The sequence below is a fragment of the Mastigoproctus giganteus genome, chromosome 12 (assembly GCF_048544385.1).
Source record: "Mastigoproctus giganteus isolate SK-2022 chromosome 12, ASM4854438v1, whole genome shotgun sequence".
NCBI classification, from domain to species: domain Eukaryota; kingdom Metazoa; phylum Arthropoda; class Arachnida; order Uropygi; family Thelyphonidae; genus Mastigoproctus; species Mastigoproctus giganteus.
In genome coordinates this window covers 85222059-85237403 of record NC_143586.1, presented here as the reverse complement: position 1 = coordinate 85237403, position 15345 = coordinate 85222059, and the positions used below count along the sequence as shown (strand labels likewise).

General features: G+C 38.0%; 1 protein-coding gene across 3 annotated transcripts in view; it reads right to left on the bottom strand.

The window, feature by feature from the left end:
* The window catches only part of Glut4EF (Glucose transporter 4 enhancer factor), a 328825-nt gene that overhangs the window by 22857 nt on the left and 290623 nt on the right, over positions 1 to 15345 (bottom strand). Inside the window, exons 6-9 of one of the 3 annotated variants that reach the window (XM_090386184.1) lie at positions 14777 to 14781; positions 11348 to 11448; positions 6016 to 6225; positions 5109 to 5126 (exon numbers count right to left, since the gene is read on the bottom strand). In XM_090386184.1, the coding sequence (XP_090242310.1) occupies positions 5109 to 5126; positions 6016 to 6225; positions 11348 to 11448; positions 14777 to 14781 (334 nt within the window). Of the gene's footprint in view, positions 1 to 5108; positions 5127 to 6008; positions 6226 to 11347; positions 11449 to 14776; positions 14782 to 15345 lie in introns of all 3 variants that reach the window. The other 2 variants (XM_090386183.1, XM_090386182.1) reach the window with 2 other exon arrangements.

Genomic DNA, 15345 nt, shown 5'->3' with positions numbered 1-15345 from the left:
AATGGTTCCTTTATCTGCAAATTCTTAATGCATCAATAATCACTGCTCATAATCAGATCAAGAGTATTAGTCCTTCTGGTTGCCTCTCGAACATAAACCCATATGCACACGGTTTTTTTGCATTTTGCTTGCCAACAGGTCTAAAGGGAGTTTTAATTTCAAAAATTAATTAAAAATGTAGGTTTTGTGCAGTTTTGATTTTTTTTTTTTTTTTTTGCTGATTTTTCAAAATGTAGGCACATAGGCTCTGAGTGACCCTATGCAATTAGAGGAAGAACAATCCTTGCACCTGCTGACAAGTTAAGGTGCTATGCTGCATTTATAAACTGGGGAGATAGCACACAGAGCATGTATTATAGAGAAGAAATTATTATAGAATTATGACATATCTTTAAACCTATTTTCACAAAAGCCATGAATGCATATATGAAATGCTATAAGAAAATATAGCAAGAGGATGATTCTAAGATGGATGAATAACGAGCCAGCCAGTTTAACGAGCAGAAAATGATAGCATAGGAATATTTCAGAATGATCAAAAGTACTGAAGCTTACAATATCTATAATTAGATCAGTAATAGCAGCACAGAAATGGTTTGGATTGCAAAGGCAGATAATATGAAATCGATGGATAAGAGACCAAAGAACAAGGACAAGGATTTTTTGTGCATATCAATACGAGAAGAAAAGAACAAATTGACCCTTGTGTACTGGGTGCAGGAAAGTCTTATATTATTATTATTAATATTAGCTATATGGTGCAAGGAAGCCAGAGGCTTATACTGCACCAGCCAAAAAAAATTTCTGAATTACCCTGAGAGAGCGAGAGAGAGAGAGAGAGAGAGAGAGCAAGAGTCAAAATTAAAAGGGGGGAATCACTAAGAAAGAGAAGAATGATGATATCCAGCTCAGGACCAACTCATATCTGGTATGTGTCAAGCCCATACAAAGGGTACTAGGAAAGTTTTGCAATATGATGCAACAATGAATCACAGGAAGCTGCTTGTTGCTGCATGTTGAGACATGTTCATACGTGCATAGTAGCCGCCGCGCCAAGTCGATGGGCTCAGTTATTCATTAGTAGTGAGAGTGTAAAGTGCTTGCGATGGCATCGTGGTCACGAAATGAGATAAGGACAGTTTTGCGGTATAATTTCATGCGTGGTTTAACCATAGACCAGTGCTTAGAAGAAATGACTCTTGCACTAGATAATGATTGTCCACATCGTACAACGATATTCAAGTGGTATAGAGAATTCCAAAGGGGAAATTTCACTCTGGAGGATTCTGAGAGGCCGGGAAGGCCACGAACGTCAGTTACGGAGGAAAACGTTACTGCTGTGAGGAAAATGCTTGACGAAAACAGGCGAGTGACCTACCAACAGATAGAGGATACTTTGGGCCTAAATGCACCAGCAATTCGTTCGATTCTGCAAGATCATTTGCACGTGAAGAAACTTTGTTCTCTCTGGGTGCTGCATCAACTGACTGAAGAGCAGATGACACGACGTGTGACTTGGTGCCGGGAGATGTTAAAAAAGTTTGATAAGGGACAATCTCGGTATGTGAACAACATCGTGACAGGTGACGAGACTTGGCTGTACTATTACGATCTGCCGACCAAGGCTCAAAACAAAGTTTGGGTCTTTGATGATGACGACACACCCGTAATTGTCAGAAAATCCCGATCTGTAAAGAAGAAAATGATAGCTGTATTTTTCAAATCGAGTGGAATTGTGGAAGTGTCGTTTTGGACACGCAGAAGACAGTCACAGCTAAGTGGTATACTGAACAATGCCTGCCTAAAGTCATTGGATCTATGAAGAACCTGCGGCCAAAGTCAAGAATGGACACCTGGTACCTCCATCACGAAAATGCTCCAGCTCACCGCGCCAAAGCCTGCACCGAATATTTGACCACGACAGGACTGAAACTTCTCGAGCACCCTCCCTACAGTCCAGACCTTGCTCCCTGCGACTTTGCACTTTTCCCGCATGTGAAAATGAAGCTAAAAGGGAGGCGGTTTTCCAGTGATGAGGACCTTCTACGGGCTTGGGAAAACGAGTGTGCTTTACTCCCTAGTGAAACTTGGCAGAACTGGTTTAAAGATTGGTTTCGGAGGATGGAGAGGTGTATTGAATGTAGAGGAAATTACTTTGAAAAAATTAAATAAACAAAGCTGTATTGCAAAACTTTCCTAGTACCCTTTGTAGTCACAAGATATGAGCCTGTGGGGTAACCCAGATGATGTTGCAGATGGACTGAACATGCACTTTACATCAATATGTACAGATAAATGACCCTTCATGGCGAGTGAAGCTGGGAAACATGAAATTAATAATACTAAAATTTCAGATATTATATATTACAAAAACTTTCAAGCCTGAAAAAAAAAGTAGGGCTTGATAGCACATACCCAGTAATTTTGAGGTAGGTAGCAAGGGAATGCATTGAACCATTAAAGTTAATTATGAGGGCATCACTGGACTCAGGAGAGATTGCCTTGGACTGGAGAAGTGCCAGTGTATCACAAATACATAAAAGGTCATATTCCACCTATTCTTCTTGCACAATATATTTCCTGTTTCCCTGAAAACAGTCACTGACAATACGGATTACTGTTGGTGATTCGGCCATTCTGTCTTGGAGATTGCCGCTGTGTTGCCTGATGCACAAGCATGAATCTGGCGTTGAGTTGGGAAGCTGAGAGCTTAATGGGCCCCTATTTTAATTCAAGGGTATCTACCCTACTCTTCAAACTCTCATAAATGCCCATCAAAATGCTGAGCTAGCATTAAACACACACAAAGGCATTTCCATTGGCCTGCATCATGTCCTGTTCCAGAAAGATCAGCAAATATTACACAAGTTGCTCATTTTGTTAGGCTGTGATTCGTAGGAGAATTGTCCCCTTCCTGAGCCACAGCGCTCCGCCACTTTGTGCCCGTTCCTTTTCTGCTCTAGTCTGGGGCATGATTTCCACTTAAATGCAATTTAATTATTGACAATACTACATTAAGCTAATAGATTCCTAAATGCAGCGATATGTATTATGCTATCAAGTTTTACTTTACACGTTATGTCAAGAGATTGACAGATGCCCACTTCTTGGGTCAATGTGAGCATCCTCACGTCCATCGTTGAACCACTTATACCATTCAAACAGACTGGTACAACTTATTGTTTCATTACCGTAAACAGTTTTTAATATTTCATTCATTTCTAGTTTAAAGCAAACTTGGATTTTCGTCCATTGCTCTATTGCAAAATTGACATGGAACCTTAAGCTAGAACAAAACTGGTTGTTAAGCTAGAACAAAACTGGTTGTTACTTGCAACCTGTCAGCCCCTACTGGACAATCTCTCTACCACAATCTGCTGGAGGAAGTTCCATTTACTTTCACACTTGTCGAACATGACTGCAACAGCACCATTCTGGGAACTTTATTACTAAACCTCAAATGAATTTTCGGTATATATGAAATATTTGAAATATATATACATTTTCTAATATGTATTCATACATTATGACTGGCATTATGAGTTTTCCAGTACATCAGCAGTAGCTGATGTACTGGAAATCTCCAAAATAACAACAAAAAAAGTAAATAGAGAATAAATTCAACAAACTATTTTATATAATAATTCAAACACAAAAGAAATGGTAACTAAATTGTAAAAATAGTGTGAACTGTACATGAGATAGTAAGAGAAAATCCACAAAGCAGCATATAACATCCGGCATGTCACTTGGGCCTTTTCACATGAATTAGAGGAACACAATAATCTGACACTTCCAAAATTAAAGTATTACTAATGCACTGATTCAAGTACAGTATTACAAAAAAAAACTACCACAGCCATTAATCTTGAAATAATCACTCTGCTGTACTAGATATTTTGCCCTTTTTAAAAAGATGGATGCAAAAACTTTAATACAGATGGTGGGGTATAATCTGCTAGACCATTTTCATATATAATTGAGTCAACAATAATGTTAGTTCCAGAACTACTCAAGAATACATAATTAGGGAGGTAGAAAGAGTTTCAACTGCTAATCTTGAACTGGTAATTAATGTGCAATTGATATTCTACTGAGGGATCTCATAGACCAGCACCATCACCGCTGCCTATTTTGTTATAAGCATTGCAAATATTGCTTCCTCTACATCTGGAAATCTGAGTTTTCTTTCACTCCTGGCACAATTCTTTCTTTCCAAAACAGCTGTTTTGAATAAATGGTTTGCCTAATCAGTTTAGTTTGGCAAGCTATAGAGGAGAAACTGAAGAACAGAATGGTATATTATCTGGAGATCTTCGATATATTTTCTATTAATAATGACCAAAAAGCACCCATTGTGTGCTATGCCACATCTAATGTACAATGCAGGTTTTTGAGATATCCTAAACAGAACCACTCTAAACTTTCTCTACTATCCAAAAGAGAGCCTTCCGGTTAATCAATGATCCTTTTCTTTCACAGATTTGTTCCATGCCTTATCACAAAGAGATACAGTTAGGCAAAGTTAAAGATATTTCCATTGACACATGAAATTTCATCTTTTATAAGGAAAGTGAAATTATTACATATGTAATTTCATTTCCCTTTTCAAAACCAGTCCGAATTACATGTGCCAACTAGTCAGCATCTACTCACAGTGTGAGTTAAAAACTCAAAGTACCCATTTGTTCATTTCTTTTTTCTACTTCACTTCTCTTCTCTGGAATAATATTCCTCTATTTATGTACTCCATTTAAATTAAAACCTATAATTCAAGTCCAATATCAACGAATTTTTTATACTTTTAATCCTTTCCCATTAATAGGAATATTATATCAGGTTTCAAGAATTTGTTTTGTATGTTCAATTGGTTTTCCAATTGTTTTTTGTAATTGGGTATCCAGTTTTCTTTCTGACCACTCACTGTGAGTGATGGTAGATGGCTCTCTGTCTTCTAATTTCTCCACTAATGCTGCTGTTCTCCAGGATTTAGTTTTCTCCCATTCTTTTTCCTCTTGTGTATTAATGACCTTCTCCATTGACTGGAAATCCTATCTATAGTTTTTCTGACGATAGCACATTGCATTCCATCTACCAGTTTGAGAAACCTTGCCCTGCACAAACGGCTTCAACATCTCGAATATCCACTACAAATTCCTTTAATGTCCAGCGGGGCAAAGATAACTTATTTCAAAGATAACCATGTTAATTTCAATCCATCTAAAACACAGTCCTGTCTTATATCTCACAAAAAAGGATTCTTCTACTCTTATGCTTATCTTCAATGACACTCAAGTTTCTAGACAAGATCACATATCTCTATTAGGGACTACCCTGACTTCTAATCTCTTGGCATAAGCACATTACAAATATTGCTTCCTGTACATCTAAAAACTGAGTTTTCTCTTTTGATCTCAGCATTACTTTTCTTCCAAACAGCTGCTCACTACTATTGAATTACCACTGTTCCTATATCTGGGGTGGTACCTCCAAAACCTTTCTCAGGCTTTTAGACTTCATCCAAAAGAGGTTAGGTTAATTAATAACCCATCTCTTAAAAAGTCTCTCCATTTTCTGGCCCATATATACTTCCATAGGCATTGTTCTTTTGAATTGGCTTCTATAATTCTCCCCCCCCTTCCAAACACATGCTGCAACCAGTCAGTATCATTTACTCTCCAGCTTCAAACTCACAGCACCAACTTGCACCAACTTTTCTTCTTCATTTATTCTTTTAACTTCCATTTTTTGGAATAACATCCCTTCTCACATGTATTTCCTGACAATTACAATGTACTGAAATTCGTCAAGTTTGGTTTGTGTGTGTGTGTGTGTGTGTGTGTGTGTGTGTGTGTGTGTGTGTGTGTGTGTGTGTGTGTGTGTGTGTGTGTGTGTGAGAGAGAGAGAGAGAGAGAGAGAGAGAGAGAGAGAGAGAGAGAGAGAGAGCAAGCAAGCACTCAGTGGACACAGAAATATGTCAAACACAAAACGTATTTCAAATAACTTACTTGTCGCTTGTATTCTGGATCTTCATGTGGTGGTCTGACCATGTCCATATGGCTTAATGTTGGTGCTGATGTCTGAACAGGTTCTACATTAGAACTGTTAATATCATTTTCATTAAGAAGAGTAGAAAGGGATATCTGATAATTTGCTTCAACTTCTATTTCTGTGTAGTAGAATTCTTCTTCATGGTCACTCTGATCAGAATCAATTTCATTACGACTGCAAAATATATAACTATATATACAGGGTGTTTCAATTAAAAGGCACCAGGATCCATTTTTCTTGTTTTTGGTTTAGGCCACTTGTCATATGGACCTTTTTTTGTCATATTTCGTCTGAAATTTTTTAATTGAACTGAGTATTACCATTTAAATTTTATGATTTCCAAATTTAAATTTTTGCCTAAAACAACTGCTTTTTTCTCAATGGGAAAATTCTTTCCCATTACTTGGTTTAGTCAAAAAATTTCAACAGTGTGCTTCTTAAACAAATGTAAACCGATTTTCTGAAACAAATGTAAGCCAATTTTATTTGAAGAAACAAAACAGGATGTTTAAATGAGATGTTTGCTCTTCAGTACATGTTTGGCTGCACCAGCTGTATGATTGCAGTTGTGCCGTGCCTCTCACACTACAACTGTTGTGCATTATTATTATTATTATTTGGCTTTCCTTAGATAAAATCAGTATATGTTTATTTAAAAAGTACAGGGATGAAGTTTTTAAGCTAAATCAAGGATAGGGGAAACAACTTTTCCATTGAGAAACAAGCAGCCAATTAGACAAAATTTAAATTTATAAATTGTAAAATTTAAATAATAATACATACTCCAATTCTAATATCAAATTCAAAAATTTCCCCAAATATGGCAACAAAAAAGGTCCAGATGACAAATGGTCTTAACCTAAAAATATGCGAGAGAGACCCTGGTGCCTTTTAACTGAAAGTCACTGTATATAAATATTAAATAAATAAATAAATACTTAATAAAATTTTATTTTATAACTTTCTCATAGCACTAGGCCTTTGCTTAAAATTTGTCAAGTTTTTTGATTTTTAAATGAAATTTTAATCTTATGTAAGTAAAGTCAGGAATATGTAAGTTGAGGACATATATTCCTGACTTGACAATAATTATCAGGAATGAAAAAAAAAAAAAAAATGCAGAAGAGTTGAGCACCACATAAAAATGCAGGTGAGAATTTTAATTCTAGTAAAGAAAAGCAGACTTTAAAGTGAAATATAAATAAAGATAAATCTTTGTAATTCACATATGTTGCAGTTTAGCATGAATCATTATTTGATTTAATCTATGCTAAGATATGATAAGAAGACCAGTGCAATGTAATACATTTTATTCATTGGAGAAACAAACAGCTTATTTTTATTTTATTTTACCTTCTGAACTTTGATTAAGAAGATAAAAGAAATATATTTGTGTTAGTTTTTGTGTAGTGTAAGGAAATTTACTGAATTTATTCACAATTTCAAGCTATGTGTTGATGAAACAAGTAGTTTTTTTATAATTACTAAGAAACCGAACTTGTTATGCAAGTAAACAGGTTGAATTTTCCAATTGTGTGTTTTTTACTGAGACCTTTCTGATATCTGCTTGCTGGGCATTTTCACATGACTCACCAGTCAATTAATTGTTCTGATATGCAATTTCATTCATCAAACTTATAATTTCACTTCCCAAGTTTTTCCATTCTTCCATCCCCACTGAATAGCCATGGGGATGGGGTGACGTGGTGCCACACAGATATAAGGAATGCAGAACTGGAATTTGGGGAGTACAATGTGTACAGAAAGGATAGGAAGGGAGGAGGGGTTATGCTATTAGTCAAGAAACACATAAAATCCAAGGAAGTGAAGCCAGTCGACATCACTAGACAGTGCAGTGTCAAGTCAGTTTGGTGTGACATAAGCATTGGGAGATCAAAATTGAGAGTAGGAGTGTGCTATGGGTCTGATGAGTATAATAAGAAACTGTACAGGGAAATAGAATGGGCCAGTAAATCAGAGAGTCTTATAATGGGGGATTTTAATTTCCAAGATATTGACTGGAATTTGTGGGTTGGTCACTCACACACTAGCAAGGCTTTTGTGGATTTACTGGATGATTGTTTTCTACATCAGCATGTTCTGGAGGCAACTAAAGCGAGTAATACTCTTGATCTGATTATCAGTAGTGATTCTTCATGCATTAAGAATCTGCAAATAAAGGAACTACTAGGTGGCAGTGATCACAATGTGCTGAAGTGGGATTTACTCAAAGAGGTAACTACCATCAGGGGTAAAGGGAAAGGTTTTTGCTTTTGTAAATGCGACTACGATGGTCTGAGACAGTATTTAAATTCTATACAGTGGGACCAACTGATGATGTTACCAACAGCAAATTCAAAATGGTAAGCATTCAAAGAACTTATCTTGGAAGCTACTAGGCTTTACATACCAACTAAGAAATATTGTTCAAGGTTTAGGCTGAACTAATGAGACATATGGCAGACAAGAAAAATGCATGGGATACATATAAATTAATAGGTGACATGGAAGCCTATGATAGATATAAGCTGGTCTGTAACCAAGTCACAAAAGAGATTAAGCAGGCAAAGGCAGATTATGATAAATCCATGGCAAAGGATGCAAAGAAAAACAGAAACGTGTTCTTTACCTATGTAAACTCTAGAAGGAAAGGGATGAATCAGATTGGTCCATTGGATATTAATGGTTCAACAGTTGAGGATCCTGCTCAGGTGGCTTACAAACTAAACGAGTATTTTGCATCTACATTCACGCATGAGGCGTTATAAGGGGAATGCCAGAGGTGAAGTAAACTCTGGCAGTGAGCTAGATGATTTTGTAATAACTGAGAAGAAAGTGGAGAATAAATTGTTGAGGATACACATAAAAAAGGCACCCAGGGTGGATAGGATCTATCCAGTTATATAAAAGGGTACTTCACCTTAGGGGAAGTACCCATGGTTAAGGGTTTGTTCACATCTCCAGTCTATGGGTACTTCCCCTTAGGAGAAGTACCCATAGACTGGAGATGTGCAAATGTAACCCCAATTCACAAAGGAGGATCAAAGACTGACACAAGTAATTATAGACCTGTGAGTTTAACTTCTGTTCCAGGAAAATTAATGGAGGCACTTGTTAAAGAAGCACTGCAGGATCATCTAGACAAGACTTCAGTTATAGCTCGGACACAGCATGGTTTTGTTAAGGGAAAGTCTTGCCAGAACAATTTGATTGGATACTGTGATGCAGTCACAAAAGAACTGGATGCAGGGAATAACTTTGATATTATATATTTGGATCTTAGAAAGGCTTTTGATACTGTTGCACATGGAAGACTGCTGCACAAATTGGAGCAGTGTGGCACTGGAGGCAAATTGCTGCTATGGATAAAGGGATGGTTGAGGGGGAGCAGACAGAGAGTGGTAATCAATGGACACTGCTCATCGTGGACTAATGTTATTAATAGAGTCCCTCAGGGTTCAGCGTTGGGTCCATTGTTGTTTTCTGTATTTATAAATGATATTGATGATGGTATATCAAGCTTAATGTCCAAGTTTGCAGACGATACAAAGGTTGGCAGGGTTGTTAAGGACACTACTGACAGTATGCTGCTGCAACAGGATTTGGAAAGATTGAGTAGATGGGCTGAGAGGTGGCAAATGAAGTTTAACATTGACAAATGTAAAGTACTACATATGGGAAACAGTAACCCCAGAGCAATGTATCAACTGTGTGGTATTACACTGACAGTGGTAGAGAATGTAAAGGCCCTGGGGGTATTTGGTCAGGCAGATATGAAATTTTCTGAGCAGTGCAGATGGGCTGCAAGAGTAGCTCATGGTGTCTTGTCAATGATATACAGGAATTTTTCTAGCAGGGATAAGGAGGTGATTATTCCCTTGTATAAGCCAATGGTCAGGCCACACCTTGAGTACTGTATACAGGTCTGGAGGATTCATTTCAAGAAGGATGTAGAGCTGCTGGAACGAGTACAGAGAAGGGCAACAAAGGGTTGCCCTTCTCTGTACTCGTTCAACCTTTTGTTGAATGGAACAAAGGGTTGCTCTTATGAAGAAAGGCTTAAGTTTTGCAAATTACAGTGTCTGGAGACTAGGCACCGGCGAGGTGATCTTATAGAGGTGTATAAAGCCTTGAATGGTTTGAGCATGCCCAATGCTGATGGGATTCTTCCTCTTGCTCAGAATAATCACCTGAGAGGGCATAAATTCAAATTGAGGAAAGACAGATGTAGGATAGATGTGCAGAAATTTGCCTTTAGCCAGCAAGTAGTTGGTTGTTTGGTTCCATCCTTTGTTGTGGAAGTCGATAACCTAAATAAATTTAAGACTCAGCTGGACAGGTATTTTGAACAAACAGAAGGGTGAAATGGGAGTGGTTTTTTTTTTTTTTTTTTTTTTTTGGCTGATGCGGCATAAGCTTGCTTTCTTGCATCATATGCCTCTACTAATGCTAATGTTTTTCTTGCCTGCATAGCAAGTTGGGTTTTCTAGTCTATTTAACAATTTGCTTATGTCCCTCCATCCAGAATGCTCTTTGAACTTGAATAACTCAAAGACTAAACAAGAATAGGTTTTATTTATCAATAAAATTTAGAAGGGAAAAAATCCAAAACATTTTCCGACCGATTTTAAAATCTCAAGAATTGATTTAGCACCCAGTGAAACTAACTTGCCATTTACTTTGAAGAGAAGACAATTTCTTAGCTTTTGTCATCACAATCAACAAATCTCAGTGTCAGACTTCCAACAAATTTGTTGTTTTTGCTCATGGCAACTTTACATAACAAGTTCAGGTAATTTTTGTGCAATAATTGTAATTTTTTTTAAGGATTATATAGTCATACATGTAAAAAAAAATGATCAAATTTCATTTTTATCTGAGTTTGTCCCACTGACACCTTAGCCAGCAGCAAAGGGAGCAGAGAGAAAGGATTTTGTGATTACTTATATATTAATTTTTACTTCTCTCTTCTGAACCAGTTTTGGCAAAATATTTGCCACAGGTATTCTAGTTTATAAATAATTAATAAGTGGAATATATTCTGAATAATGGGATATTTCATTAAGAGTTAAATTTTCAATTATTACAGGTTACTGAAAGTAAAAAAAAAAAAAGTTTAGAGAACCTAAGATTGGCATATAGCACAATTCCTCACCTTATACTTACTGGTAACATGTTAATTTATATGAGCTTAAATTTTATGTAGTAGGAAAAGTGATTAAACTATACATTATTATATTCTAATGAAATTATACTATACCTCTTTACCAGCAAGAGAACATATTAAAACTCTTACCCAAGATGCTGTATCCGTACGTGTTTCTCTATAGCTTCACACTGAGTATACTGTTTTCCACAACCTGGCCAAGTGCACTGAAATACGATTTTTGCAGGACCCTATAAAAAAAGTTTAAATTAAGTTTAAAGAATACTTAAAATGAGTAAAATTAAGTTTAAAGAAATGTTTTCTGACAACACAGAGGCTACTAAGACAGCTCCATGAGCTGTCTTAGTAGCCTCTGTGCTGTTCAGAAAACTTCATGTCAGTCTGTGCAATTACCCCTAGATCTCTTTCATTCTCTGCCACCATGAGTGTGGTTCAATCCAATTGGTATGTTATTCTGAAATTACTGCATTATCATTAACATTAGCATTAGTAGAGGCATTTGATGCAAGAAAGCAAGCTTATGCAGGCATCAGCCAAAAAAAAAAAAAAAAAAAAAAACCCACTTCCACTTCAAACGTCTGTTCGTTCAAAATACCTGTCCAGCTGAGCCTTAAACTTATTTAGGCTATCAACCTCCACTACAAGGGATGGAAGTCTGTTCCACCAACCAACCACCCGCTGGCTAAAGACAAATTTCTGCACGTCTATCCTACATCTGTCTTTCCTCAATTTGAATTTATGCCCTCTCAGGTGATTTTTCTGAGCTAGAGGAAGAATCCCATCAGCATTGAGCATGCTCAAACCATTCAAGGCTTTGTACACCTCTATCAGATCACCTCGCTGGTGCCTAGTCTCCAGACACTGTAATTTGCAAAACTTAAGCCTTTCTTCGTAAGAGTACCCCTTTGTTCCATTCACTAATCTTGTTGCCCTTCTCTGTACTCGTTCCATCAGCTCTACATCCTTCTTGAAATGAGGCCTCCAGACCTGTATACAGTACTCTAGGTGTGGCCTGACCATTGCCTTATACAAGAGAATAATCACTTCCTTATCCCTGCTGGAAAAATTCCTGTATATCATTGACAATACTCCATGAGCTACTCTTGCAGCCCATCTGCACTGCTCAGAGAACTTCATATCTGCCTGCACAACCACCCCCAAGTCCCTTTCATTCTCTACCACTGTCAGTGTAGTACCACAGAGTTGATACGTTGCTCTGGGGTTGCTGTTTCCCATATGTAGTACTTTACATTTGTCAATGTTAAATTTCATTTGCCACCTCTCAGCCCATCTGCTCAACCTTTCCAGATCCTGTTGCAGTAGCATAGTGTCAGTAGTGTCCTTGACAACCCTGCCAACCTTTGTATCGTCTGCAAACTTGGACATTAAGCTTGATATACCATCATCAATATCATTTATAAATACAGAAAACAATAATGGACCCAACACTGAGCCCTGAGGGACTCCACTAATAACATTAGTCCACGATGAGCAGTGTCCATTGATTACCACTCTCTGTCTTCTCCCCCTCAACCACCCCTTTATCCATAGCAGCAATTTGCCTCCAATGTCACACTGCTCCAATTTGTGTAGCAGTCTTCCATGTGCAACAGTATCAAAAGCCTTTCTAAGATCCAAGTATATAATATCAAAGCTATTCCCTGCATCCAGTTCTTTTGTGACTTCATCATAATATCCAATCAAATTGGTCAGGCAAGACTTCCCCTTAACAAAATCATGCTGTGTCCGAGCTATAACTGAAGTCTTGTCTAAATGATCCTGCAGTGCTTCTTTAACCAGTGCCTCCATTAATTTTCCTGGAACAGAAGTTAAGCTCACAGGTCTATAATTACTTGTGTCAGCCTTTGATCCTCCTTTGTGAATTGGGGTCACATTTGCACATTTCCAGTCTATGGGTACCTCCCCCGAGTCCAAGGAAGCTCTCATAATTATGGCTAAGGGTTTGCTTACTTCCTTTGCTGCCTCCTTTAATATAACTGGATAGATCCCATCCACCCCAGGTGCCTTTCTTGTGTTTATCTTCAACAGTTTCTCCTCCACTTTACTCCCAGTTATTTCAAGATTCTGTAGCTTACTGCTAGAGTTGAATACATCTCTGGCATTCCCCTCGCTGAATAACTCCTCATGTGTGAATGTCGATGCAAAATATTCATTTAGTTTGTTAGCTACCTGAGCAGGGTCATCAACAGTTGACCCATCAATATCAAGTGGACCAATCTGATTCATCCCCTTCCTTCTAGAGTTTACATAAGTAAAGAACTCTTTGCTGTTTTTCTTTGCATCCCTTGCCAAGGATTTCTTGTAATCTGCCTTCGCCTGCCTAACCTCCTTTGTAACTTGGTTGCATATCAACTTGTATCTATCATAGGCTTCTGTGTCATGTGTTAATTTGTAAGTATCCCATGCATTTTTCTTCTCTGCCATATGCCTCATTAGTTCATCTGACATCCATTTTGGCCTAAACCTTGAACAATATTTCTTAGTTGGTATGTAAAGCCTAGTAGCTTCCAAGATTAATTCTTTGAATGCTTCCCATTTTGAATTTGCTGTTGGTAACATCATCAGTTGGTCCCACTGTATAGAATTTAAATACTGTCTCAGTCCATCGTAGTCGCATTTACAAAAGCAAAAACCTTTCCCTTTACCTCTGATGGTAGTTACCTCTTTGAGTAAATCCCACTTCAGCACATTGTGATCACTGCCACCTAGTAGTTCCTTTATTTGCAGATTCTTAATGCATGAAGAATCACTACTGATAATCAGATCAAGAGTATTACTCCCTTTAGTTGCCTCCAGAACATGCTGATGTAGAAAACAATCATCCAGTAAATCCACAAAAGCCTTGCTAGTGTGTGAGTGACCAACCCACAAATTCCAGTCAATATCTTGGAAATTAAAATCCCCCATTATAAGACTCTCTGATTTACTGGCCCACTCTATTTCTCTGTACAGTTTCTTATTATACTCATCAGAGTCATTAGGTCTATAGCACACTCCTACTCTCAATTTTGATCTCCCAATGCTTATGTCACACCAAACTAACTCAACACTGCACTGTCCAGCGATGTCGACTGGCTTCACTTCCTTGGTTTTTATATGTTTCTTAACTAATAGCATAACCCCTCCCCCCTTCCTATCCTGTCTATCCTTTCTGTAGACGTTGTACTCCCCAAATTCCAGTTCTGCATCCCTTATATCTGTGTGACACCACATCTCTGATATCCCAACAATATCTGCCTTTGATGTTTTGAGTAATACCTCAAATTCATCAAATTTATTTACTAAACTCCTAGCATTGGTGTACACGCAAGTACACATGCACCTGTTTCTATTCTTAGCTACCCTAACACAACCCATGTGTTTACTTGTACCGCAATGGCTCCCAGCAGTCTCTGAAATATCATGCATCTTGTTTTTCAGGCTTCTGCTCATTCTAATAGAAGCAGTGCAAGAATCTCTTTCACCTCTGCCAGTGGCTACTGTCAATCTGTTGGTCTTTGTCTCCCCCCAAGCTAGCAGTTTTCCGACCCACCTAACACTGCCTCGATAGCATCAGCAAATATTCTTGCACCCTTTCTATTTAAGTGTATCCCATCCCTGTAGAAGCAATCTCTCCTGTTAACAAGTACAATCCAGGCTGAAAAAAATTCTACCCCTTGAGCCTTGCACAATCTTTCCAGGGCCGAATTGATCGACGGGGCTCTCATCATATACTCCCTCCTATCGTATCTGGGCAGAATTGCAGGCACTTTCAAATTCAACCCTAATTCTCGGCTTTTGTTCAACAGTGACCTGTACTTGTTAAGTAATTCTGCCGGTCTCCTACTCTTAATATCATTAGTGCCAATGTGTACAAATATATCACCTTTTGTGCCCTTAAAAGATGACATTCGCTCTACAACGTCATCAAACTTTGCCCCTGGCAGACATGCCCTGGTCCTGTTCCACCTATCCTTTTTACAAAGCATGTTCCCCGTTTCCCTGACAATAGAGTCACCAACAACTACTAGTTCCTTCGGGACCAGCGCATTCTGCCTTGGGAGTTGCCTCCGTGTCACGTGATGCCCAAGTGCAAGCTCTGGCGTTGATGTGGGCAGCTGAGAGCT